The following is a 26951-nucleotide window of genomic DNA, read 5'->3' on the forward strand; positions in this document are numbered from 1 at the left end:
AGATTGCGCCACTGCACTCCAGCCTGGGCGACAGAGCGAGACTCCGTCTCAAAAAAATAAAAAATAAAATAAAAAAAATAAAACCTCTGCCTCCTGGGTTCAAGCAATTCTCCTGTCTCAGCCTCCCGAGTAGCTGGGATTACAGGCACCCATCACCATGCCCAGTGGCGTGTTGTATTTTTAGTAGAGATGGGGTTTCACCACGTTGGTCAGACTGGTCTTGAACTCCTGGACTCAAATGATCTGCCTGCCTCGGTCTCCCAAAGTGCTGGGATTACAGGCATGAACCACTGCACCCGGCCTATTTTTACTTTTTTAAAAATTTCCTCCTTCTGAGGCAAGAGTGATATTTTTTCATTTTTAGTGATAAACCAGTTGTAAATTTAAATTCTTTATCTCTTAGTTTTGGGGACATTTGTGATCTATAGTTGCTATGGAGACCAGAAGATGGGTTCCCTTTTGTTGAATCCAATGTTAGATGAAGGATGGAAACTTAAACAACAACTAGATATATATAGATATAGAGATATCTATATATATATTTATATTTTAATGACAAGGTCCTGCTATATTGCCCAGCTGGAATGCAGGGGCTATTCACAGCTGCGATCCCATTACTGATCAGCACAGGAGTTTTGACCTCCTACATTTCTTTTTGTTGTTGTTGTTGCTGTTGTTGTTGTTGTTTTGTTCTGTTTTGTTTTGTGATGGAGTCTCACTCTGTCGCCCAAGCTGGAGTGCAGTGGCTCATTCTTGGCTCACTGCAAACTCCACCTCCCAGATTCAAGCAATTCTCGTGCCTCAGCCTCCCAAGTAGCTGAGATTATAGGCGGGTACAACCACATCCAGCTAATTTTTGTATTTTTAGTAGAGATGGGGCTTCACCCTGTTGGCTCTGCTGGTCTCGAACTCCTGATGTCAAGTGATCACCCCTCCTTGCCTCCCAAAGTGCTGGGATTACAGACATGAGCCATAGTGCCTGGCCAACCTGGTCCGTTTCTGACCTGGGTTGGTTCATCCCTCCTTAGGCAACCTGGTGATCCCCCCAATCACTGCGAAGGATAGAAATGTTAAAATGTCTCCAAAGTATGTTCTTGTGATAGCCTGATTTAAACGAAAAATGCATGCTACCTGAAACTGTTTGATGATTTTTTTAAAAAATCATAATTACGAGTATTTCCATATGTCATAGAATAGCCTCATAATATCCTAGTCTTCAGCCACTTTCTTTTTTTTTTTTTTTTTTTTTTTGAGACAGAGTCTCAGTCTGTTGCCCAGGCTGGAGTGCAGTGGTGTAATCCTGGCTCACTGCAACCTCCGTCCCCCAGATTCAAGCGATTCTCCTGCCTCAGCCTCCCAAGTAGCTGTGTTTACAGGCACCCACCACCACACCTGGCTCATTTATGTATTTTTAGTAGAGACAGGGTTTCACCATGTTGGCCAGGTTGGTCTCCAACTCCTGGTCTCAGGTGATCTGCCCACCTCGGCCTCCCAAAGTACTGGGATTACAGTCATGAGCCACTGCGCTCAGCCCACTTTCTTTTCAATATTTTTGAAGCTACTTTCCCCTACCATTTTTCTGTCATACACCCCTGGCAAATCTCAATGCTACTACCTCATTTCTCCACAAACAGTCACCAATTTCTGTGTCTTCACTGTCTCAAGTATGTCTTACTAAATGCACTTTTCCAATCAGCTTGTTCTGTTCTCTGTAATAATTATTTAGAAAAATTTCCACCCTCTCCTAACCTCCTTCCTGTCCTTCTTTCCCATCTTTAGCCTAGACTGTATTTTGAACTGGTTAATCAACTTCTTATTCAAAATCTCCACCTAGATATCTTACAGAATTTTCAAAACTGAACTAATGATCTTCAGCCTTCTAAGACTGATTCCCTTTCAGTAAATGGTGCCATTCTCCAAATGCTCAATGCAACCCAAACCATCTTTACATCTAATCTAATACCAAATCCTGGTGGGGAGATCTACCTCCCAAATAAACCCATTCTCCATATTCTTCATTTTTGCAGCCATTTCAAGTTAAAAAAAAGAAAACAAAAATAACAGAAAACAAAAGAAACTTCAAATCTAGTCTTGTTACTTTCCCCACCCCCTTAATTCAAATCTAATTTGCCAGAGTCATTAAAACCCAGGCAGGGCCTGGTGCAGTGGCTCATGTCTGTAATCCCAGCATTTTGGGAGGCCAAAGCAGGTGAATCATTTGAGGTCAAGAGTTCAAGACCAGCCTAACCAACATGATAAAACCCTGTCTCGGCCAGGCGCGGTGGCTCACGCTTGTAATCCCAGCTACTCGGAGAGGCTGAGGCAGGAGAATGGCGTGAACTCTGGGAGGCGGAGCTTGCAGTGAGCCGAGATTGCGCCACTGCACTCCAGCCTGGGCGACAGAGCGAGACTACATCTCAAAAAAACAAAAAAACAAAAACCCGTCTCTACTAAAAATACAAAAAAAATTGGCTGGGCGTGGTTGCACATGCCTGTGGTCCCAGCTATTTGGGAGGCTGAGGCAGGAGAATAGCTTGAACCCAGGAGGTGGAGTTTGCAGTGAGCCATGATCATGTCACTGCCCTCCAGCCTGGGTGACAGAGCAAGACCCTGTCTCAAAAAAAAAAAGGCAAGATCGAAGGGTAATTTACTCAATGATAATATACTTCAAAAGTTTTTGATACTTTGCATTTATGGCACATACTGTCTAGTGTAGGAAATAGACGTTAAATATACCACTGGCTATACAGTTGTAATTAGTGCTATTTAATTAGGTTGTAATAATAGTGTTTAACAGGAAGACCTAATCCAGTGGAGGCCCTCTTGAGGAAATGACTTCAGCCTGAGAGTTGAGGAATCAGTGTGGGATCGGAGGAAGGATGAAAGAGCCAATTGTAGAAGCCCAGAGACAAAGGATAGGGTCCTGTCTACAGAGCTGAAAGGTCACTGGCTGGAGATGGGGGCACTACTGAAGGTATAGTTGGAGCTGAAGGCATGTAGGACTTTGTAGCTCATCTTAAGGGGTTTGCTTTTTATCCTAAAAATAATGGAAAGTAATTGAAAGGTTTTAAGGGTGGTAACATGATGAGATTTAGCTTTTTGTTTGTTTGAGATAGTCTCGCCCTGTTGCCCAGGCTGCAGTGCAGTGGCACGATCTCGGCTCACTGCAACCTCCACCTGCCAGATTCAAGCGATTCTCCTGCCTCAGACTCCTGAGTAGCTGGGATTACAGACCCGTGCCACCATACCCGGCTAATTTTTGTATTTTTAGTAGAGACAGGGTTTCACCATGTTGGTCAGGCTGGTCTCGAATTCCTGACCTAGTGATCCACCCCTTCCCACCCCCCGCCAGCCTCCCAAAGTGCTGGGATTACAGGCATGAACCACCGCACCCAGCCTGAGATGAAGCTTTTTAAAAGATCATTCAGAAGGCAGTGTGGTGGTCTGCGCCTACAGTCCCTGGAGAGGCTGAGGTAGGAGGATGCTTGAGCTCGGGAGTTTGAGACTACCTTGAGTTATGATTGCATTGCTTCATTCCACCCTGGGCCACATAGCAAGACTCAATCTCAAAAAAATCACTCAGTCTTCTTTACCTAGAGTGTACATGTCTCCCTGCCACTAATTCTCAGGAGGAGGGTCAAAAAGTTGATAGTTGGGGCAAAATTTGTACTGAGTCATTCCTCTCTTTCATTTCCCTTGACTTCCTTTAGATTTTTCGTGATGGGAGAGTCACACCCTAAGTCTGTACCCATCTACTCTTTTCCTGAACAATAAGATTATATCTAATCTCTGTCTAATCTATTAGAGTTTCACTTTGTTGCCCTGGCTGGCCTTGAAACCTTGGGATTAAGTGAGCCTTCCGCTTTAACCTCCCTAGTAACGGGCATTGCAGGCGCCTGCAGCCACACCATTAATACTATTTTAAACAACAAGAACACGAAAATTAAATCTAAACAAAAAGTGCTTGCCAATCCAGGTATTTATGTGACGTCTAGTAAGTAGATCAAGTGTGTTGCTTTCTTATGAACACTTGGTTCTTTCCTGCCACATCAAAGTGATTGAATTAAGACGTGTCAAGCTGTTAATGGCCCCCAGACTTCCGCTTCAGGAAACCGGAGATCGCTGGTTTTTTGGTCGGATTTGCGAGCAGCTCGTCAGCTGTTTTTGCCCTCCCCTTCCCATCCATCCACTGGGAATGAGTATTAGGAATTCAGAAGCTTGTTTGCTATTTGATCCTAAGGGAAACTACTGTACTAAATATATTCTTCTGATACATGTTAGCACCTCTAAACTATCTGCAAACCATCAAGAGGTAGTTGCGAAGACTCAAAATCCTAAATCACGCACTCATCAGCACGCAGCTGTTGCGAAACAGCTCTTAAATTGCCACTTTAAACCCAAAGAGAGCATGTCTCTAGCCTCAGCTGCTACCTAATATTGATCAAGCACTCACTACGTGCAAGAGACAGAAACTGTGGAGAACACTGAAAAAAAAGCACGAAAACATCAGAAGCCAAAACTCAAGAACCTCTACTAGGCTAACTGATTAGTGAAAACGTCGTGTTAACAGCAAACGCCTTGAGGGTAGCGCTCCTACTCCTAAACCCCCAGCTCTCTGCACGGCAATCACCCGAACCCACTCTGCCTGCCCTAACAGGCCTGAGCTGCCCAGCTCCTACACCTTTTTTGCACCTCCCGGGACTGGGCGTGGTCACGTGACAGGTTCAGACCAATGGGCAGGCCGCCCGCGGGGGGTCTCCCATAAAGGCCCATCTGTCGCTGCCGCCTAGCGGCCGCCATTACAACAAAAACTGGCGGCGAGGAAACGCGGAGAATTGTTTCCTTGCACGACTTCATTTTGTGCAGCCTGAAAGGGACAATCACATAAGGTCCGTTTTGTAATATACAGGTAACATACAGGTAATGTAGCCTCCACAGGGGGTGCTGTCTTAGGGCGGCCCCGAGGCGCGGCCTTGGGTGGGAACAACCGTTTTTTCCCCCTCTCCCCTCCCCGACCCCATCAACATCGTGCGACAGTCCGGGCAGTTGAGAAGGCCACCCCGCTTCGTGCCTGCAGCCCAGGTGAGTTGCCAGTCGCTTTCCTTTGGCCTAACCAACTTCAGGCTCGTTGCCCCCAAGGGATCTTTTTCTCTCTCTCTCCCTCTTTCCCCCTAAATGTCTGGTTTTTCTTCAAGGGAGGGCTGGGAAGGAGGAGGTTGGGGCGAGGGAGTGGGAGGTCCAGTTGTCCAACTGCCTCCTCCCATTTTGAAAAATACTCATGGTCTTTGTAGTTCCTCTTAGGTCTTGGACTGGTGTGGATCGCTGCTGCCTGCACTGTAATTTTGGAAATGCAGGAGAAAGTACGGAGCTTTTAGCTTTAGCTGGCATTTTGTGTTTATTCTGCAAGTGGTCATTTGGGACGGGGAAGTTCGGGTTCTTGCTTCATTTATTTATTCAATTAACTTTATTAAGCCCCTGGAACATGCTGAACCCTCTTTTGGCTACTGCAGAATTGTGGTGGGGCTTACTTCAAGGCACGCTGGCCTGTATTAAGAATTAAGATAGAGGAGGCCGGGTGCAGTGGCTCGCCCCTGTAATCTCAGCACTTTGGGAGGCCGAGGCAAGCGAATCACCTGAGGTCAGGAGTTCAAGACCAGCCTGGCCAACATAATGAAATCCTCGTCTCTACTAAAAATACAAAAATTAGCTGGGTGTGATGGCAGGCGCCTGTAGTCCCAGCTACTCGGGAGGCTGAGGCAGGATAATCGCTTGAACCCAGGAGGCGGAAGTTGCAGTGCACCGAGATCACGCCAGTGCACTCCAGCCTGGGCGACAGAGCGAGACTCCGTCTGCCCCCTCCCCTCCAAAAAGAAAGAGGTATGTACAGGGACTTTGGGACTCAGGGGAAAGGCCTGGGTGGATGGGAGGGAATGAGAGAGGCTCCTGGGCAGAAGTGATAACTCATCTTGATTTTGAGGGACAAATAGAAGTTAGACTAAAAAGTGAGGAGGGAAGCTCAGGTAAAGAGAAATTTCTCAAAGGCATGGATGTATGTACACCGAGTAGGGTGGGACTGTGGATAATTGCTTTTTTTTTTTTTTTTTTAAATACAGATAGCTGCTATGGCTGGGCGATCTCAGAGGATGGCCTGAGTGGCTCACGCCTGTAATCCCAGCACTTAGGAGACCGAGGCGGGTGGATCACCTGAGGTCAGGAGTTTGAGACCAGCCTGGCCAACATGGCGAAACCCCATCTCTACTAAAAATACAAAAATTAGCCAGGCATGGTGGCGGGTGCCTGTAGTCCCAGCTAGTTGGGCGGCTGAGGCAGGAGAATTGTTTGAACCCAGGAGAAGGTGGATGTGGCAGTGAGCTGAGATCGGGCCACTATGCTCTAGCCTGGATGACAGTGAGACTCCATCTCAAAAAAGAGATGGGCCTGCTGTGTTGCCCAGGTTGGAGTACAGGGGCTATTGACAGGCACTGTCATGGCCAACTACAGCCTCAACTCCTGACCTCAAGCGATTCTTCTGCCTAAGCCTACTGGCTAGCTAGTACTACAGATACCCTGCCTCACTGTGGCTGACCGTGTTGGGAATTGGTGAAGTAGCAAGAGATGAGTCTAGTAAGGTGGCCAAGGGGGCAGATTATAAAGGGGTTTGTATAGCATGAAGGACAGTGATTTGAACTGTATGATCTTAAGCAACACCATTGCATAATTTATGTGGTGACTAGTGATTGAACAAAAGCAGTGGTTTATTGGATGGAGAATAGGAAAACAGTAAGTATCTCGAATATTTAAATTATATTCAGCAGTCATTTGTGCCCATGTATTTGATACTTTGAAGTGGCTGAGATTGGCATAAGGTGGGGCGGCAGGGCAGCAGGGGTGTGTGTATAGATGGAATTAAAAAAAAAAAAAAAAGTCCGGGCATGGTGGCTCACGCCTGTAATCCCAGAACTTTGGGAGGCCGAGGGGGGTGGATCACGAGGTCAGGAGTTCAAGACCAGCCTGGGTAACATGGTGAAACCCCGTATCTACTAAAAATACAAAACAATTAGCCGGGCATGGTGGCACGTGCCTGTAATCCCAGCTACTCTGGAGGGTGAGGCAGAGAATTGCTTAAACCTGGAGGGGCAGAGGTTGCAGTGAGCAGAGATCACACCACTGCACTCCAGCCTGGGTGACAGAGTGAGACTCTGTCGCAAAAAAAAAAAAAAAAGTGGGGGGAAGGCAAGGTGGCTCAGGCCTCAAATCCTGGCATTTTGGCAGGTTGAGTCAGGCAGCCAGGAGTTCAAGACCAGCCTGGCCAACATGGCAAAACCCCATCTCTACTAAAAATACAAAAAAATATTAGCCAGGTGCAGTGGTTCATGCCTGTAATCTCAGCACTTTGGGAGGCCAAGGTCAGAGGATCGCCTGAGTTCAGGAGTTTGAGACCAGCCTGGGCAATATAGTGAGACCCTATCTCTATAAAAAATACAAAAAACTCTGCAAAGAGACTGTATCCCCAAATTCTAGCTCAATGCTTTGGCACCATTTGTAGGTGCTTTATGTTAGTACATAGTCAATAAATGAACAAATAGAATTTGGAAAATGGTATCCTGGAAACCAGAAGAGCATTTTAAGAGTCATAATAGTTTAGTGCAGATGTTCCTGGGAGGTCAAGAATCAAAAATAATTCATTGGATTTAACAATTTAGCATGGTAAGTGTTAATCTTAGTGTAAGGGGAGTTTTAGAGGAATGTTTGGGGAAAAGCCAAGTGTGAAGTAGGCTGTAAAGACAGTGGGTGGAGAGAGAGGCCACAGGATCATGCTGAGGGGCTCAATTGAAGCTCTCTGGCTTCCTCTGCAGTCCGGCAGGTGCACTGGCCAGAAAGGGGCTCTTCTGCTGAATGCTATGCGTCCGCTTCAGTAAGAGAAAAAAGGTGGAAAATGCTCTGGGATGAGGTATGGAAGAAAAGATTGAGGCCACAAGAAAATGATAGGATTAAGAGAAGAATTTTAAAGGAGACTTGACAAAGTTTATATGGAGGGAAGCTAGTAGATAAATGTCGAAGATACAGAAAAGATGGACCAGCACAATGGTTCATGCCTGTGATCCTAGCACTTGGGGAGCTTGAGGCAGGCAGAGGAGTGCTTGAGCCCAGGAGTTCAAGACCAGCCTGGGTAACGTAGTGAGGCCCATCTCCAAAAAAAAAAAAAAAAAAAAAAAAGAGGGACCAAGGGCCTTCCAGGGGTGGTGGGGGAGTGTTATCTAGAGTCCCTGGGAAAACAGTTCTAGATAGAAAAAGTGCCTCATCCTTAGACTGAAGGGAGAAGCAAATGAGAAGATTGAGTCATTGTAAGGAATAAATATTGTAATTCATTTCTTTTTTATTATTATTTTTATTTTTTTATTTATTTATTTTTTTGAGATGGAGGCTCACTCTGTCGCCCAGGCTGGAGTGCAGTGGCGCGATCTCCGCTCACTGCAAGCTCCGACTCCCGGGTTCAGGCCATTCTCCTGGCTCAGCCTCCCAAGTAGCTGGCACTACAGGCGCCTGCAACCACGCCCGGCTAATTTTTTGTATTTTTAGTAGAGACGGGGTTTCACTGTGTTAGCCAGGACGATCTCGATCTCCTGACCTCGTGATCTGCCCGCCTGGGCCTCCCAAAGTGCTGGGATTACAGGCATGAGTGACCGCGCCCGGATTTTTTTTTTATTATTATACTTAAAGTTCTAGGGTTGTGCAGGTTTGTTACATACGTATACATGTGCCATGTTGGTGTGCTGCACCCATTAACTCATCATTTACATTAGATATTTCTCCTAATGCTATCCCTCCCCCCTCCCCCCCACCCCAACATTGTAATTCATTTCTATGAATTACCTCTGGCCCAAATTGAAGCCTGATCTAAGTTTGTAGAAACTATTTTCTCCCTTGGATTGGAGACTGCTCATTTGATGGTGTAGGATTTGGAATTAGTGTATGAGCTCATCAAGGGCCAGGTTACTTTTGACCTCCAGAATCCAAGCTCTTTAGTTCTATGCTGTACTGTTTCCTGAGATTCAAGTATGCACATAGGGCAACACAATTTAATAACTGATTACAGTTAGTAATCACTGAGGGAATTCAAAAATTTGTCCTCTGGGTGTTGTGGCTTACGCCTGTAATCCCAACTCTTTTTTTTGAGACGGAGTCTCGCTCTGTCGCCCAGGCTGGAGTGCAGTGGCGCAATCTTGGCTCACTGCAAGCTCTGCCTCCCGGGTTCACGCCATTCTCCTGCCTCAGCCTCCCGAGTAGCTGGGACTATAGCCGCCCGCCACCACGCCCGGCTAATTTTTTGTATTTTTAGTAGAGACGGGGTTTCACCGTTTTAGCCAGGATGGTCTCGATCTCCTGACCTCATGATCCGCCCGCCTCCGCCTCCCAAAGTGCTGGGATTACAGGTGTGAGCCACTGCGCCCGGCCCGTAATCCCAACTCTTTAGGAGGCTGAGGCAGGAGGATCGCTTGAGCCCAGGAGTTCAAGACCAGCCTGGCCAGTATGGTGAAACCCCATCTCTACTAAAAATACAAAAATTAGCCAGGTGTGATGGCGGGTGCCTGTAATCCCAGCTTCTTGGGGAGGCTGAGGCAGGAGAATCACTTGAACCCGGGAGGCAGAGGTTCCAGTGAGCCGAGTTCACGCCACTGCATTCCAGCCTGGGTGACAGCAAGAAAAAGATTCTTTTTTTTTTTTTTTTTTGAGACGGAGTCTTTCTTTGTTGCCCAGGCTGGAGTGCAGTGATGTGATCTCGGCTCACTGCAAGCTCTGCCTCCCGGGTTCACGCCATTCTCCTGCCTCAGCCTCCTGAGTAGCTGGGACTATAGGCGCCCGGCTAATTTTTTTTTTTTTTTTTTTTTTTTGTATTTTTAGTAGAGATGGGGTTTCACTGTGTTAGCCAGGATGGTCTCCATCTCCTGAGCACGTGATCCGCCTGTCTCGGCCTCCCAAAGTGCTGGGATTACAGGCGTGAGCCACCAAGCCCGGCCAAAAAAGATTCTTTTCAGAGTTCCCAAGGTTATTTATTTATTTATTTATTTATTTTTATTTATTTATTTTTTTTTTTGAGACGGAGTCTCGCTCTGTCACCCAGGCTGGAGTGCAGTGGCGCGATCTCGGCTCACTGCAAGCTCCGCCTCCCGGGTTCACGCCATTCTCCTGCCTCAGCCTCTCCGAGTAGCTGGGACTACAGGCGCCCACCACCACGCCCGGCTAATTTTTTTGTATTTTTAGTAGAGACGGAGTTTCACCGTGGTCTCGATCTCATGACCTCGTGATCCGCCCGCCTCAGCCTCCCAAAGTGCTGGGATTACAAGCGTGAGCCACCGCACCCGGCCCAGAGTTCCCAAGGTTATTTTGAGAGTTATTGAGTGGGCAAGAGACATGTGGTTTTCAGGCAATTTATTCATTCAACCGTAGACTGATGTAACGAGGGGATGCTACATTTTTGTGTGATTGTCTTCAACAAAGTGAATTGAACTTTTCATTATCATTTGTGATACATTGTTTTTGAACAGTTGTAATGAGTGGTTACTATGTAACATTGAATTCTTGACATTAGATTTCATCTGCTCATGACACATTTTTTTTTTTACTACCATTTTCTTCTCCTACTTGTTTTTTTGTTTGTTTGTTTTGTTTTTGAGACAGAGTCTCCCTCTGTTGCCCAGGCTGGAGTACAGTGGCGTGATCTCAGCTCACTGCAACCTCCCCCTCCAGGATTCAAGCAATTCTCCTGCCTCAGCCTCCGAAGTAGCTGGGACTACAGGCACATGACACCACACCTGGCAAATTTTTGTATTTTTAGTAGAGACAGTTTCACCATGTTGTCCAGGCTGGTCTTAAACTCCTGACCTCAGGTGATCCATTTGCCTTGGCCTCCCAAAGTGCTGAGATTGTAGGTGCAAGTCACCATGCTCGGCATTTTTTTTTTTTTTTTTGAGGCAAGTTCTCACTCTGTCACCTAGGCTGGAGTGCAGTGGTGCAATCATGGCTCACTGCAGCCTTGACTTCATGGGCTCAAGTGATCCCCCCACCTCTGTCTCCAGAGTAGCTGGGACTACAGGTGTGCTCCATGATGCCCAGTTATTTTTTGTATTTTGTGTAGACACAGGATCTCACTATGTTGCCCAAGCTAGTCTCGAACTCCTGGGCTCAAGTGTTCTTCCCACCTTGGCCTCTCAAAGTGTTGGGTTTACAGACATGAGCCACCGTGTATGACCCATCTTTCTAGAGATATATCCACAGGTAAAAAATGTTTTGAAAGGAGAAATAACAAAATGACAACTCACTATAAACATTAGAAGCAATAGTGGAGGCTGGGCGTGATGGCTCACGCCTGTAGTCCCAACACTTTGGGAGGCCGAGGTGGGAGGATCACTTGAGACCAAGAGTTTAACAAGACCAGCTTGAGCAGCATGGTGAAACCTCATCTCTACTAAGAAAAAATTACAAAAATTAGCCAGGTGTGGTGACATGCACCTGTAGTCCCAGCTACTTGGGAGGCTGATGTGGGAGGATGGCTTGAGCCCGAGATTGAGGCTTCAGTGAGCAGTGATCATGCCACTGCACTCCAGCCTGGGTGACAAAGCAAGACCCTGCCTGTCTCAACAAAACAAAAAAACAGTGGACTTTCACTTAGATGGGTTAGACTGCAGATTATAGTTGCCAGTATAATGGTAACTCTATACTTTTTTTCCCTCCTTAAGGTAGCATATTGGAATGTGAGTGTAAGTGCTTTTTAGAGAGAACCTTAAATTAACCAACATGTTTACTTCTGACACTTCGCAAGTGGTTAGGACCCACCATTAAGATGAAAATTGTCTGGGTGCGGTGGCTCAATCCTGTAATGCCAGCGCTTTGGGAGGCTGAGGCAGGTGGGTCACTTGAGGTCAGAAGTTCAAGACAGCCTGGCCAACATGATGAAATCCCATCTCTACTAAACATACGAAAATTAGCGGGCCGGGCGCGGTGGCTCACGCTTGTAATCCCAGCACTTTGGGAGGCCGAGGCGGGTGGATCACGAGGTCAGGAGATCGAGACCCCGGTGAAACCCCGTCTCTACTAAAAATACAAAAAATTAGCCGGGCGTGGTGGCGGGCGCCTGTAGTCCCAGCTACTCAGAGAGGCTGAGGCAGGAGAATGGCGTGAACCCGGGAGGCGGAGCTTGCAGTGAGCCGAGATCGCGCCACTGCACTCCAGCCTGGGCGACAGAGCGAGACTCCGTCTCAAAAAAAAAAAAAAAAAAAAAAGAAAATTAGCTAGGTGTAGTGTAATGCCTCCCTGTAATCCCAGCTACTAGGGAGGCTGAGGCAGGAGAATTGCTTGAACCTGGGAGGCAGAGGTTGCAGTGAGCCGAGATTGCTCCATGGCTCTTCAGCCTGGGAGATAGAGTGAGACTCCGTCTTAAAAAAACAACAACAACAAAAACCTCTTTTGGGTTCTTTTGTAGGACTCTTGTGGTGGCTTTTTTTTTTTTTTTTTTTTTTTTGAGACAGAGTCTCGTTCTTTCACCCAGGCTGGAGTGCAGTGGCGCAATCTCGGCTCACTGCAGGCTCCGCCCCCCGGGGTTCACGCCATTCTCCTGCCTCAGCCTCCCGCGTAGCTGGGACTACAGGCGCCTGCTACCTTGCCCGGCTAATTTTTTGTATTTTTAGTAGAGACGGGGTTTCACCGTGTTAGCCAGGATGGTCTCGATCTCCTGACCTCGTGATCCGCCCGCCTCGGCCTCCCAAAGTGCTGGGATTACAGGCGTGAGCCACCGCGCCCGGCTGTGGTGGCTTTTTCTGTTTGTTATTAAAAATTAAGAACTAAAATTAATAATAAAGGCTTTAGGGAAAGTGAAATAGTAAAACTGACAGCTGTCTAGCATAGAAGTTTGCCAAGTATCATAAAAAGCCACATAAGCCCATTTTTATTTTATTTATTTATTTATTTTTTTTTTTTTGAGACGGAGTCTTGCTCTGTCACCCAGGCTGGAGTGCAGTGGCGCAATTTCGGCTCACTGCAGGCTCTGCCCCCCGGGGTTCATGCCATTTCTCCTGCCTCAGCCTCCCGAGTAGCTGGGATTACAGGTGCCCGCCACCTCGCCCGGCTAATTTTTTGTATTTTTAGTAGAGATGGGGTTTCACCGTGTTAGCCAGGATGGTCTCGATCTCCTGACCTCGTGATCCGCCCGCCTCGGCCTCCAAAAGTGCTGGGATTACAGGTGTGAGCCATGGCGCCCGGCCATAAGCCCATTTTTAAATGTTTAAAAGAAACAGAAGATTAAAGTAATTGAAACAGATGAGTAATGACAGTGGATACATTATAAAAGGGAAAATTTTTAGTCATATATTGCTGGACAGTGAGCTTCACTTCGCACTAGAAACCAGGGCCTCCGGCCAAGAAATGCAGAGAATTCACCACTGAGAAGATAATCAGATTATCAAATATTAGCTATTGTTTTGCTCAGTGACAATGATATCAGAATTATTTGTTAATGTTTGGTCCATTCATGTTCAAGCCATCTGTGGCCCTCAATTACAGTGTATTTAAGGCTGTTATTAAAATTTTCAAGCATACAGAAAGGTAAAATAGTACAAAAAACATCTCTGTATATCGGCAGTTGTCAACATTTTGCCATATTTGCTTTTCTATATAGCCTTCCCACAAGCCTTTTAAAGATATATTACAGATATGACTTCACAAGTTTTTTTGAGCAACACTTAACATTTTTTCCTGTACACCTTGCTATTATATTTATCAAGATGAACAGTCCCCTAGATTTCCCTAGTTGTCTCAAAATGTTTGTTATGACTGATCTTTTTCTTTTTTTCTTTTGCCACCTTTCTGGCTGGAAATATGGCTGATGTTTTAAAACCAAGATTTGATATAGAAAAACCAATTGAGTTTGGTTATATGGTTCTTCCCGCCCCCTACCCCCCGCCTGCTTTTCCTGAGTTGTATGTCATGGATCTTAATGTAGAGTCATTTTTCTTATTTTCTGTAATGACCTGGACTTTTGTAAAATAGGCCATTTTAGCACTGTCTCTTAGAACTTTTCTGCCATGATGGCAGTGTTCTATATCTACATTGTCTCCTACAGTAGCTGCTAGCCACATGTGGCTATTAAGCACTTGAAATGTGGCTAAGTTTTTAATTCTGTTAAGTTTTGGGTAATTTAAATTGTTATGGTTAACTAGGGGCCATCATACATCACAGCTCTAAGTCCCTGAATTTTCTGTAAAATAAAAGTTATATCTAAAAGCTTGATTAGGGCCGGGCGCGGTGGCTCACGCTTGTAATCCCAGCACTTTGGGAGGCCGAGGCGGGCGGATCACGAGGTCAGGAGATCGAGACCACAGTGAAACCCCGTTTCTACTAAAAATACAAAAAAATTAGCCGGGCGTGGTGGCGGGCGCCTGTAGTCCCAGCTACTCGGAGAGGCTGAGGCAGGAGAATGGCGTGAACCTGGGAGGCGGAGCTTGCAGTGAGCCGAGACTGCGCCACTGCGCTCCAGCCTGGGCGACAGAGCTAGACTCCGTCTCAAAATAAAATAAAATAAAATAAAAGCTTGATTAGGCTGGCTTGGTGTCTCACATCTGTAATCCCCAGCGCTTTGGGAGGCTGAGGTGAGAGGATGACTTGAAGCCAGGAATTTGAGACCAGTCTGGGAAACAGTGAGACTCTGGCTTCCCCCTTTCCCTGAAAAAAATAATTAACCAGGCATGGTGATATGTACCTGTAGTCCTGCTCGGGAAGCTGAGGCAGGAGGATTGCTTGCGCCCGGGAGTTCAAGATTGCAGTGAGCCATGATTGAGCCACTGCACTCCTGCTTGCGTGACAGAGCAAGACCTTGTCTCCAAAAAATGTTTAAAAATAGAAATAAAATCTTGATTACATTCAATTGTTCACATTTTTGGCAAAAAGGCTTTATAGGTAATTTATAGGTACTATGTACTTAGCCATGTTAAATACTACAGAGAAGTCTAGGAAGGTAACTGAGGAAGGCCAGTGAGGGATATGGAATTATGGAATGTTTTAAGGTATTTATGATTTGTGGGAGAGCAAAAACTTTTGTGTTAGCGCTGAACATAGTGGGAGAGGATTTGTATGTATGTGTGTTTTAATAGATTTTATTTTTGGCTGGGGGCAGTGGCTCATGCCTGTAATCCCAGTACTTTGGGAGGCCGAGGCAGGCGGATCACGAGGTCAGGAGATGGAGACCATCCTGGCTAACATGGTGAAACCCTGTCTCTACTAAAAATACAAACAATTAGCTGGGTGTGGTGGCGGGCGCCTGTAGTCCCAGCTACTCTGGAGGCTGAGGCAGGAGAATGGCTTGAATCTGGGAGGTGGAGCTTGGAGTGAGCCAAGATTGCACCACTGCACTCCAGCCTGGGCGACAGAGCGAGACTGTCTCAAAAAAAAAAAAAAAAAAAAAAAAATTTATTTTTTAGAGGAGTTTAGGTTCACAGCAAAACCGAGCCCGAGCAGTAAATAGTGTTCCCATCTACCGTGTTTCAACACTAGTACAGCACCAGAGTGGTACGTTTGTTACAATCAATGACCCTACATTGACACGTCATCACCCAACGTTAATAGTTTCCATAGTTTCTGTTTTGGTGTACATTCTATAAGTTTTGACAAATGGATCTACCATTATACTGTCATACAAGATAGTCTCCCTTCCCTGAATATCCTCTGTGCTCTGCCTATTCCTTCCTCCCCAAACCCCTAGCAACTGCTGATCTTTTTACTATCTCTATAGTTTTGTGTTTTTTTGGTTTTTTGTTTTGTTTTGTTTGAGATAGAGTCTTGCTCTGTCACCCAGGCTGGAGTTTAGTAGGGCCATCTTGGCTTACAACCTTCACTTCCCAGATTCAAGCAATTCTTGTACCTCAGCCTCCGAGCAGCTGGGATTACTGGCAATGCGCCACATTGCCTGGCTAATTTTTGTATTTTTATTAGAGACAGGGAAGTCTCACCATCTTGGCCAGGCTGGTCTTGAGCTCCTGACCTCAAATGATCCACCTGCCTCGGCCTTCCAAAGTGCTGGGATTACAGGCGTGAGCCACCATGCCTGGCCAAGTTTTGCCTTTTTTTTTGAGAATGACATTCAAGCTTTCACGATGTCTTTTCATGACTTGATAGCTCATGTCTTTTTTTTTTTTTTTTTTTTTTTTTTTTAAAAGGAGTCTCACTCTGTCGCTTAGGCTGGAGTCCAGTGGTGGGATCTCAGTTCACTGCAACCTTTGTCTCCTGGGTTCAAGCGAGTCTCATGGCTCGGCCTCCTGAGTAGCTGGGATTACAGGCGTTCACCACCATGCCCGGCTAGTTTTTGTATTTTTAGTAGAGATGGGTTTTCACCATGTTGCCCAGGCTGGTCTTGAACTCCTGACCTTGGGTGGTCTGCCCACCTTCACCTCCCAAAGTGTTGGGATTACAGGTGTGAGCCACCACGCCCAGCTAATAGCTCGTTTCTTTTCAGTGCTGAATATTTCATTGCATGAATGTAGTAGAATGTATTTATCCTTTCACCTACTTAAGGACATCTTAGTTATTTTCAAGTTTTGGCAATTATGAATAAAGCTGCTATAAACATCCTTGTGTAAGTTTTTTGTGTGGCAAGGTATTTTTTAAAAAAATCAAGGCTGGGGAATGTCTGTAGCCAAAGATACCAGTGGAAAGTAATTCTAGATAAAAAATCAAATGTAGAAAATGAGGCAGGGAACCGTGGGCTTACCTGTAATTCTAGCACTTTGGGAGGCCAAGGAGGGCAGATTGCTTGAGCTCAGTAGTTCAAGACCAGCCTGGGTGACATGACAAAACCCCATCTCTACAAAAAACAAAAAACAAAAAAAAATGAGCTGGATATGGTGGCATGTACCTATAGTCCCAGATAATCAGGAGGCTGAGGTGGGAGAGTCGTTTGAGCCCAGGAGTTTGAGGCTGCAGTGAGCCAAGATCATATCGTTGCACTCCAGCCTGGGGGACAGTCAGACTCTGACTCAAAAAAACAGTAGAAAATGAAACCATGAGACTGCAGAAAGTATATTGTGTAATATATATATATATATATATATATTTTTTTTTTTTTTTTTTTTGAGCCAAGATCGCGCCACTGCGTTCCAGCCTGGGCGACAGAGTGAGATGCCATCTCAAAAAACAAAAATGTAATACATGGTAAATAATACCATATGTAAGGTTCAAAAATGTTCACAGCTTGGTCTGTAGTGATAAAAGTCAGTGGAGTGGTTAACCTTTGTGGATGAGGGAGGGTACAGTGACTGGGACCCCTAAAAAGTAGGTTAGCTTTAAATAATTACAAAGCCAGGGTAAGAGCCAGTTTAATTGTGACATCCATCTTTGTTATTAATGATTTTTCTTTCTTTTTTTTTTTAATTTTACAGGTGAGGTCTCACTGTGTTGCCCAGGCTGGTCTTGACCTCCTGAGCTCTTTTTTGAGACAGGGTCTTGCTGTGTCACCCAGGCTGGAGTGCAGTGGCACAATCTGGGCTCATTGCAGCCTCTACCTCCTGGGTCAAGTGGTCCTTCCACCTCAGCCTCCCGAGTAGCTGGGACTACGGATGTGCACCACCATGCCTGACTGATTTTTGTAATTTTTGCAGACATGGGAGGTTTCATCTTGTTGTCCAGTCTGGTATTGAACTCCTGCCCCAAGCCATCTGCCCTTCTCAGCCTACCAAAGTTCTGGGATTATAGGCATGAGCCACAGCACCCAGCCTATGACTTTTATTAAGTGCTATATTTCCATATATGTGTAACATGAAAATCGTGAAAGTAGAAGATTGATAACCACCTTCAATTCATTTTAATGTAGTAGTACTCAGTCTTGGCTGCACATCAGAAGTAACAGGGAACTTTTAAGAAACCAACAAAACTGATTCCCAGGCGCTCTCTCCAGAGATTGGGACCTGAGCATTGGTATTTTTAAAGATCCACAGCTCCTCATACCTATTAGGATGGCTAGTATTAAAACAAAATATTACTACTGGCAAGGATGTGGAGAAATTGAACTCTTGTACATTGTTAGTGGGAATGTGAAATCATGTATTGACCATGGAAAATGGGATGGGCTTCCTCAAAAAATTAGAAATAGAATTGCCATATGACCTAGCAATTCCACTTGTGTATATATATCCAGAAGAATTGAAAGCAGGATCCTGAGATACTTGTAAATCCATGTTCATAGCAGCAGTATTCACAATATAGTCAAGAAGTGGAACCAACCCAAGTGGCATCAATGAATGAATGGATAAAGAAAATGATACACATAGAATGGAATATTATTTAGCCTTAGAAGGAAGGGAAATTCTAACACATGCTACAACATGGATGAATCTTGAGGGCTTTATATTAGGAAAAATAAGCCAGTCACAAAAAAGATAAATAATATGATTTGTCACTTTAATGAAGTATTTAGGGTAGTCAAATTCATGGCATCAGAAAGCAGAATGGTGGTTGCCAGGTACAGCGGGGACAGAATGAGGATTTGTTGGTTAATACGCACAGAGTTTCTGTTTTGCAAGATGGAAAAGTTCTAGAGATTGGTTTCACAAAAAACATGAATATACTTAACACTGCTGAACTGTACACTTAAAAAGAGTTAATATGGTAAATTTTGGTATGTATTATGCCACAATTCAAAAATATCTACAAGTGATTAATATGCAACAGGAGGTGAGAGCTAATACTACTTTAATTCAGACAGATATATTATTGGCTAAGTGTTAACAGTGGTCTTTAAAAGTGGGCAACTTATTTTTTTTTAATTAAAATAGAATTTATTAGCTTTTAATATAAACAAGTAATAAAAACCACATAAATTGTAGCATTCTTTTCAAAATAAAACTGCAATCAATACTTGAATCTCCAAGCTCTGAATTCCATAAACAATATTTGTGTTTTTTTGAGGTGGTAGATTGTAATATTTTTATACTATTATTTATCATTTATGTCTCTGTCCTTTAAAAATGATGGAAACTGCAGCACAATATGATGTGAAGCATTGCTATAGTAGAGGAAGTACTCCTGTCCCAGAAATGCTTTGTTTATAAGCAAGATTCCTAGGATTAGATTTGAGAAAGTAGGAGAAACAAATTTCACATAGTTGAGAACACTAACCTCTTTTTAGTATTTCAAATTTAGGTGACATTATCGGTCTCCTAAAATTATTTGCTCTTTGCCTTTTAAAGCCTGAAGTAAGAGTTTCTAAGGGTTATGTAAGTATTTCTTAAATAGCAGGACTTAATGGGACACCTACAGCTTGGTAGCATGTAGGACGATAAAACAGCTGTTCATATCACCTTCTATCATTAGGGTCCAATTCCTTTTATTACATGTTAATTAACACTGCTCTTCAAAATCTTCCTTTAAAGAAACTTCGGTGATCAAAGCATATAGAGCACAGCTCTGCAGGTAACTACTTTTAAAAAGAGGAGGGCATTTTATGGAGATACACGGTATTCCAAAAGTTCAGTGTAATTTTAAGCTTTGATACTTGTAGAAATATAAATGCTACAAACCTTTACAAAACCTTATCTGAACATTTTTCTTCTGCTTTTTTCTTTGAGACAGGGTCTGGATGTCGCCCAGGTTGGAGTGCAGTGGCCCACTGCAGCCTTCACCTCCTGGGCTCTACTGATCCTCCCACCTTAGCCTCCAGAGTGGCTGGGACTACAGACACATGCCACCATATCCAACTATTTTTATTTATTATTATTGTTTTACAGATAGGGTCTCACTATGTTGCCTAGACTGGTCTTGAACTCCTGCACTCAAGCAATCCTTCCACCTCAGCCTCCCAGGATACTGAGATTATAGGCATGAATCACTATGGGCAACTTATTTCATAACTACTTTTCATTTTGCTCATGTACTTGAGGTGTATTATGTGCACATTGATAGTACCTTTATTATCCTTAAAGTAATGATGCTGTCTAGGAATATTAAGTACTGTCTTTCTGAAACACCTATGAAATTTAAAATATATTATTCTAGATGTAGCAATATGTGCCACAGAGTAACATTTTAATCTAATAAATTTGGTTTTAAAATAAATCACTTTGGGTCGGGTGCAGTGGCTCACGCCTGTAATCCCAGCACTTTGGGAGGCCGAGGAGGGCGGATCACCTGAGGTCAGGAGTTCCAGACCAGCCTGTCCAATGTAGTGAAACCCTGCCTCTACTAAAAATACAAAAATTAGCTGGGCATGGTGGCAGGTGCCTGTAATCCCAGCTACTCAGGAAGCTGAGGCAGGAGAATCACTTGAAGCCAGCAGGCAGAAGTTGCAGTGAGTGGAGATTGTGCCACTGCACTCCAGCCTGGGCGGTAGAGTAAGACTCCATCTCAAAAAATAAAAATAAAAATAAAATCACTTTGGCTGGGCATGGTGGCTCCAGGTTGTAATCTCAGCACCTTGGGAGGCCGAGGTGTGTGGATCACCTGAGGTCAGGTGTTTGAGACCAGCCAGGCCAATATGTTGAAACCCCGTCTTTACAAAAAATACAAAAATTAGCTGGGCATGGTGGCATGCATCTGTAGTCACAGCTACTTGGGAGGCTGAGGCTAGAGAATTGAACCTGGGAGGCAAAAATTACAGTGGGCCAAGATTGCGCCATTGCACTCCAGCCTGGGCAACAGAGTGAGACTCCATCTCAGAGAGAGACCATAAATAAATCAATCACTTTTTTCAAATTAGCCAGAATATTTTTTTACTTTTTCTCTCTTCATTGAATTAACATTGTAGAATACTTACATACTTACACACTGATCATATCTTTAACATTCTCTGTTATTTCTTCCAACTAGGAATTTATAGACTTTTCTTGCTAAGACCTCAATTTGTGTTTTTTTGAAAGGCAGAAAGACTGAGATGTTGAAATAATTTAAAACATCCAAGACTAAGGCATATATAGTGAAACTTTTACTACTTGTATATAAAAAGTTTGTGTTTGTTTAAAAATTGATTCCTTTGCCATTTGGCTTTTTTTTTTTCATCCTGTCTTAATCATGATGTGCTTTAAAATACAGTATTTGTTGCTCTTTTTCGAGACGGAGTTTCACTCTTGTTGCCCAGGCTGTAGTGCAATGGCACAATCTTGGCTCACTGCAACCTCTGCCTCCTGGGTTTAAGGGACTCTCCCACCTCACCCTCCTAAGTAGCTTGGATTACAGGCATGCGCCACCACGCCTGGCTAATTTTTGTATTTTTAGTAGAGACGGGGTTTCACTACATTGGTCAGGCTGGTCTCGAACTCCTGACCTCATGTGATCCACCCGCCTTGGCCTCCCAAAGTGTTGGGATTACAGGCCTAAGCCACTGTGCCCGGCTTCTGTTACTCTTGAATAACACTTTTCAGCTCCTGTGGAAACCATTCCTAAAGTGCTTCTGAAGTACTCAGTTTTTGTTTTTCAGGACATGTACTTGTAGACAGGATTCGAAGCAGTTAAGAATGTCTCTGCCAAGTCGACAAACAGCTATTATTGTTAACCCTCCTCCACCAGAATATATAAATACTAAGAAAAATGGGCGATTGACAAATCAACTTCAGTATCTACAAAAAGTTGTCCTAAAGGATTTATGGAAGCATAGCTTTTCATGGCCTTTTCAACGTCCTGTGGATGCTGTGAAACTAAAGTTGCCTGTATGTATGTCTTCAACTATGTTAGTTTCAAAAAAAGAAAAATCCTGTAAATTTCTGTAAGACATAACTAGTCTTTAATATTATAAAACATATTTGGCCAGGCGTGTTGGCTCCCGCCTATAATCCCAGCACTTTGGGAGGCCAAGGTGGGCAGATCACCTGAGGTCAGGAGTTCGAGACCAGCCTGACCACCATGGGAGACCCCCGTCTCTACTAAAAATACAAAATTAGCCGGGCGTGGTGGCACATGCCTGTAATCCCAGCTACCCAGGAGGCTGAGCAGGAGAATCTCTTGAACCTGGGAGGTGGAGGTTGCGGTAAGCGGAGGTTGCGGTAAGCCGAGATTGCGCCATTGCCTGGGCAACGAGTAAAACTCCATCTCCAAAAATAAAAAAATATTTAACAACTGATTTATTTAGCATCATTAAAGTCTATCCCAATGAGTAATTTTTTCCAAAAAAAAGCTTATTTTTCTGAGCATTCGCATTCTTATTTCTTTCTTTTTTTTTTTTTTTTTTGAGACGGAGTCTCGCTCTGTCGCCCAGGCTGGAGTGCAGTGGTGTAATCTCGGCTCACTGCAAGCTCCGCCTCCCGGGTTCACGCCATTCTCCTGGCTCAGCCTCTCCGAGTAGCTGGGACTACAGGCGTCCGCCACCACGCCCGGCTAATTTTTTGTATTTTTTTTTTTTAGTAGAGACGGGGTTTCACCGTGGTCTCGATCTCCTGACCTCGTGATCCGCCTGCCTCGGCCTCCTAAAGTGCTGGGATTACAAGCGTGAGCCACCGCGCCCGGCCCTCGCGTTCTTATTTTAATAATTTGTGATAAATTGTAATACATGTTTTCTTATTATAGTATATGTCACTTCACCTTTTGGATGCAGAGTTATCTTGAATTTTACCTTTTCCGTGAAGTTTCTCTTGACACCTCCTGGCAGGCTTAGTTGCATCACATACAGAATTTGACTTTAGGTCTTACATTAGGAATTTTTAGCCATTCAGTAATGCAATGGTTGAGTAGTTTACAATATAGCTAGTCAACCTGAAGCTGGAATTTTATTCTATGGAGTCAGACTCCATAAAAACAAGGTTCTTTTTCCTCATGTCCTTTTTATTTTCAAGGATAATTTTATTCTGAAATTCTTACCTTTGTTCATCTTTATTGGCTTTTTTTTTTTTTAACATCTAAAAATAATGCCATAGCAGTCAGCTTTGTTTCTCATTACTAAAGGTTCTAGTTTCTAGAATATGGCCTTTTTTTTTTGAGACAGTCTCACTCTGTCACCCAGACTAGAGTGCAGTGGCGTGATCTCAGCTCACTGCAACCTCTGCCTCCTGGACTTAAGTGATTCTTGGGCCTCACCCTCCCAAGTAGCTGGGAAGACAGGCATGTACCAGCACGCTTGGCTAATTTTCTGGGTTTTTTTTGTTGTTGTTTTGTTTTTTGAGACAGAGTCTCGCTCTGTCCCCCAGGCTGGAGTGCAGTGGCACAATCTTGGCTCACTGCAACCTCTGCCTCCCAGGTCTGAGTGATGCTCCTGCCTCAGACTCCTGAGTAGCTGGGATTACAGGCATGCGTCATCACGCCAGGCTTATTTTTGTATTTTTAGTGGAGACGGGGCTTCCCCATGTTGGCCAGGCTGGTCTTGAACTCGTGACCTCAGGTGATCCACCCGCCTTGGCCTCCCAAAGTGCTGGGATTACAGGCGTGAGCCACCATGCCCGGCCAATTTTCTGTATTTTTATTAGAGATGGGTTTCGCCATGTTGGCCAGGCTGATCTTGAATTCCTGGCCTCAAGTGATCCTCCTGCCTCGGCCTCCCAAAGTGCTGGGACTACAGGCGTGAGCCACTGCACCCAGCCAGAATATGGCTTTTTAAAGATAATCAGTTGTTCTCTGTAGTTACAGGTGTATAGTGTATTAAATTTCTTTGTGTTATCAGTAGTTGTAATGTATTCATTCTTACTAACATTTAGAATTTGTTCAAAACCGTAGGATTATTATACCATTATAAAAAACCCAATGGATTTAAATACAATTAAGAAGCGCTTGGAGAATAAATATTATGCGAAGGCTTCAGAATGTATAGAAGACTTCAATACAATGTTCTCAAATTGTTATTTATATAACAAGGTATGTAAGCCTTATGTTATACTTGCTAATTCTTTGCCATTACATATAGGAGAGAAATGTATAAAATCATGTGATCATTTCAGATTTCAAGTCTCTTCATTTGAGATATTTTACGTATGTGTGTGTGTTTGTGTGTCTGTGTGTGTATATATAATTTTTTTTTTTTTTTTTGAGATGGAGTCTGGCACTGTCACCCAGGCTGGAGTGCAGTGGTGTGATCTCAGCTCACTGCAACCTCTGCCCCCAGGTTCAAGTGATTGTCCTGCCTCAGCCTCCCGAGTAGCTGGGAATACAGGCACCCGCCAACCTGCCTGGCTAATTTTTTCTATCTTTTTTTTAGTAGAGACGGGGTTTTACCATGTTGGCCTGGCTGGCCTCAAACTCCCGACCTCAGGTGATCCACCCACCTCAGCCTCCCAAAGTTCTGGGATTATAGGTGTAAGCCACTGTGCCTGGCCGAGATCTTTTACATATTTTTAAGGACAATACTTTTTCACTGAATTTCATAATTTTCACATACCAATACTTGTTCAATCTATTTGCTATAATATTTTTGTGCCTGAATAGCTGTAGTGGCTTGTTACGTTTTTAAAAACTGAGATACCAATGAGAGCTAGTTTCTGTGAATAAGGTATTTCAGAATGTTTTCTATTGCATTCCTGTCATTTTAGTTATGAGATAAAGGAAAAGCCTTAGTATATACTAATCTTCATTAAATTTTCACAGTATGGATCCCTGGCCATAACCTAAAAAGCCAAACCAATTGCCTACTTCGAAACTTCACAAGTTGATTTAAAGATCAGATATGTTCTGGTCAGGCACGGTGGCTCACACCTGTAATCCCAGCACTTTGGGAGGCTGAGGCGGGAGGATCATGAGATCAAGAGATCGAGACCATCCTGACCAACATGGTGAAACCCCGCCTCATTAGAAATACAAAATTAGCTGGGCGTGGTGGCGTGTGCCTGTAGTCCCAGCTACTTGGGAGGCTGAGGCAGGAAAATCGCTTCAGCGCAGGAGGTGGAGGTTGCAGTGAGCCTAGATGCCACCATTGCACTCCAGCCTGGTGACAGAGCAAGACTCTTTCTCAAAAAAAAAAAAAAAAAAAAATCCACTTTCCTGGGATGAGTCCTTTGACTCTCCCTTTTGCCTTTCCCTGTCTCTTGTTTCTCCGTCTAAAAAAAAGATCAGATATGCTCTTTGTGCTATCCCAGTAGTAGTACTTGGATTTGTGTTAATGAATTTGCCTATATGATATATGTAGAGATTTTATTTTATTTTATTTTTTATTTTTATTTTTTGAGGTGGAGTCTCGCTCTGTTGGCCAGGCTGGAGTGCAGTGTATGTGGAGATTTTAAACTTAATCTTCATATTGGCTCTCATCCATAAAATTGGATTTGTGTATTTGGTTTTCTTCCATATAGTATTCCCATTTCCCACAGTACTGTATCCTTTTCTAGCTGTTCTAGGGCATCTAAATATTTTAAAGCTTATATCTTATTTAAATATGATAATTCTAAGTATTTGTGATTTCGTTTATTCAGAATCACTGGTGAGTTGACACTGAATTGTAATAGAAAGTTTGATTTGGCTCCCAAGAAAACTACCAATGCCAGCTTATATGTATGAAAGATTTAAAACTATTAGCCAATGGGAATGATTTTTTTTTCTGAGACAGGGACTCACTGTGTTGCCTAGGCTGGACTTGATCTCCTGGGCTCAAGTGATACTCCCACCTCAGCCTCCTAAGTAGCTGGGATTATAGGCACACACCACTGCATCCATCTCCAATGTGAATTTTTAAAAAATCAGTACCATTGGCAACTTCATTTTAATTTAACTACAATTCCAAAGGGTCCTTTCAGATGTAATATTTTAAAATGAAGTTTAGTAATTTTCCTGAGCTACCTTAGAAATAAATGTTCTCTTTATTTAAGAGAACTGTTGCTTTGTAAATTACTTACTTTTTTTCTCAGTCATAAATTGAAGCAAGAGGAAGACTTGTAAGTGAATAGTTAAGATTGAAAAATTGAATATGTTGGCTGGGTGTGGTGGCTCATGCCTGTAATCCCAGCACTTTGGGAGGCCAAGGCGGGTGGATCACAAGGTCAGGAGTTCAAGATTAGCCTGGCCAAGATGGTAAAACCCTGTCTCTACTAAAACTACAGAAAGTAGCCAGACACGGTGGCAGGCACCTGTAATCCCAGGTACTTGGGAGGCTGAGGCAGGAGAATCGCTTGAACCCAGGTGACAGAGGTTGCAGTGAGCCGAGATTGCACCACTGTACTCCAGCCTGGGAGACAGAGTGAGACTTTGTCATTGAATATGTTGGTAGAGTTGGCTTAGAAAAAAATATTAAAAAATTGAGTCAGTGCTACAGTGTTATTCTATTAATTAGTTAATTAAACAGAATTACTTCTAATCAAACCATGAGATACTTTGTACAGCCATGAGTAAGTTTTGTTTTAACCTATTTGTGAGTAGAACTTCTCTTTTTTTTTTTTTTTTTTTAAGACAGAATTTTCGCTCTTGTTGCCCAGGCTGGAGTGCAATGGTGCAATCTCAGCTCACCACAACCTCCGCCTCCCAGTTCAAGCAATTCTCCTGCCTCAGCCTCCCGAGTAGCTGGGATTACAGGCATGTGCAACCACACCTGGCTAATTTTTTTTTTTTTTTAAACGTAGTTTTGCTCTTGTTGCCCAGGCTGGAGTGCAATGGCATGATCTCAGCTGACCGCAACCTCTGCCTCCCGGGTTCAAGCAATTCTCCTGCCTCAGCCTCCTGAGTAGCTAGGATTACAGGCACGCACCACCATGCCTGGCTAATTTTGTATTTTTAGTAGAGACGGGGTTTCTCCATGTTGGTCAGGCTGGTCTCAAACTCCCGACTTCAGGTGATCCACCCCCGTCAGCCTCCAAAAGTGCTGGGATTACAGGCATGAGCCACCATGCCTGGCGAAATTCTCAGTTTTAATGCCTGTTTGATTTAGTAGGATTGGTTGGATTGTAATTCTTTAGTGTTCAGAAAGCCATTTGGGTCCTTTTTAGAAGTTGAAGGAGTAGGATGCTAGAATTTTAAATGTGAGCTGCTTTCAACCATAGAGAATAAGAAAATAAAATGTGAGCAGCTTCACTCTTTTC

General features: G+C 44.0%; 1 protein-coding gene across 17 annotated transcripts in view; it reads left to right on the forward strand.

Moving 5' to 3' along the window:
• Nucleotides 1–4761: 4761 nt before the first annotated feature.
• BRDT (bromodomain testis associated) overlaps nucleotides 4762–26951 on the forward strand; it is a 71187-nt gene continuing 48997 nt past the window's right edge. The window contains exons 1-8 of one of the 17 annotated variants that reach the window (XM_063625461.1): nucleotides 4795–4920; nucleotides 5038–5082; nucleotides 5292–5360; nucleotides 5708–5877; nucleotides 6114–6209; nucleotides 19413–19452; nucleotides 21452–21680; nucleotides 23674–23811. In XM_063625461.1, the coding sequence (XP_063481531.1) occupies nucleotides 21489–21680; nucleotides 23674–23811 (330 nt within the window). In that variant the 5' untranslated portion in view covers nucleotides 4795–4920; nucleotides 5038–5082; nucleotides 5292–5360; ... (2 more) ...; nucleotides 19413–19452; nucleotides 21452–21488. Of the gene's footprint in view, nucleotides 4921–4998; nucleotides 5083–5291; nucleotides 5361–5707; nucleotides 5878–6113; nucleotides 6210–7660; nucleotides 7708–19412; nucleotides 19453–21451; nucleotides 21681–23673; nucleotides 23812–26951 lie in introns of those variants that run through there. The other 16 variants (XM_063625465.1, XM_063625457.1, XM_063625467.1 and 13 more) reach the window with 16 other exon arrangements.

The sequence above is a fragment of the Symphalangus syndactylus genome, chromosome 12 (genome assembly GCF_028878055.3).
Source record: "Symphalangus syndactylus isolate Jambi chromosome 12, NHGRI_mSymSyn1-v2.1_pri, whole genome shotgun sequence".
NCBI lineage: Eukaryota > Metazoa > Chordata > Mammalia > Primates > Hylobatidae > Symphalangus > Symphalangus syndactylus.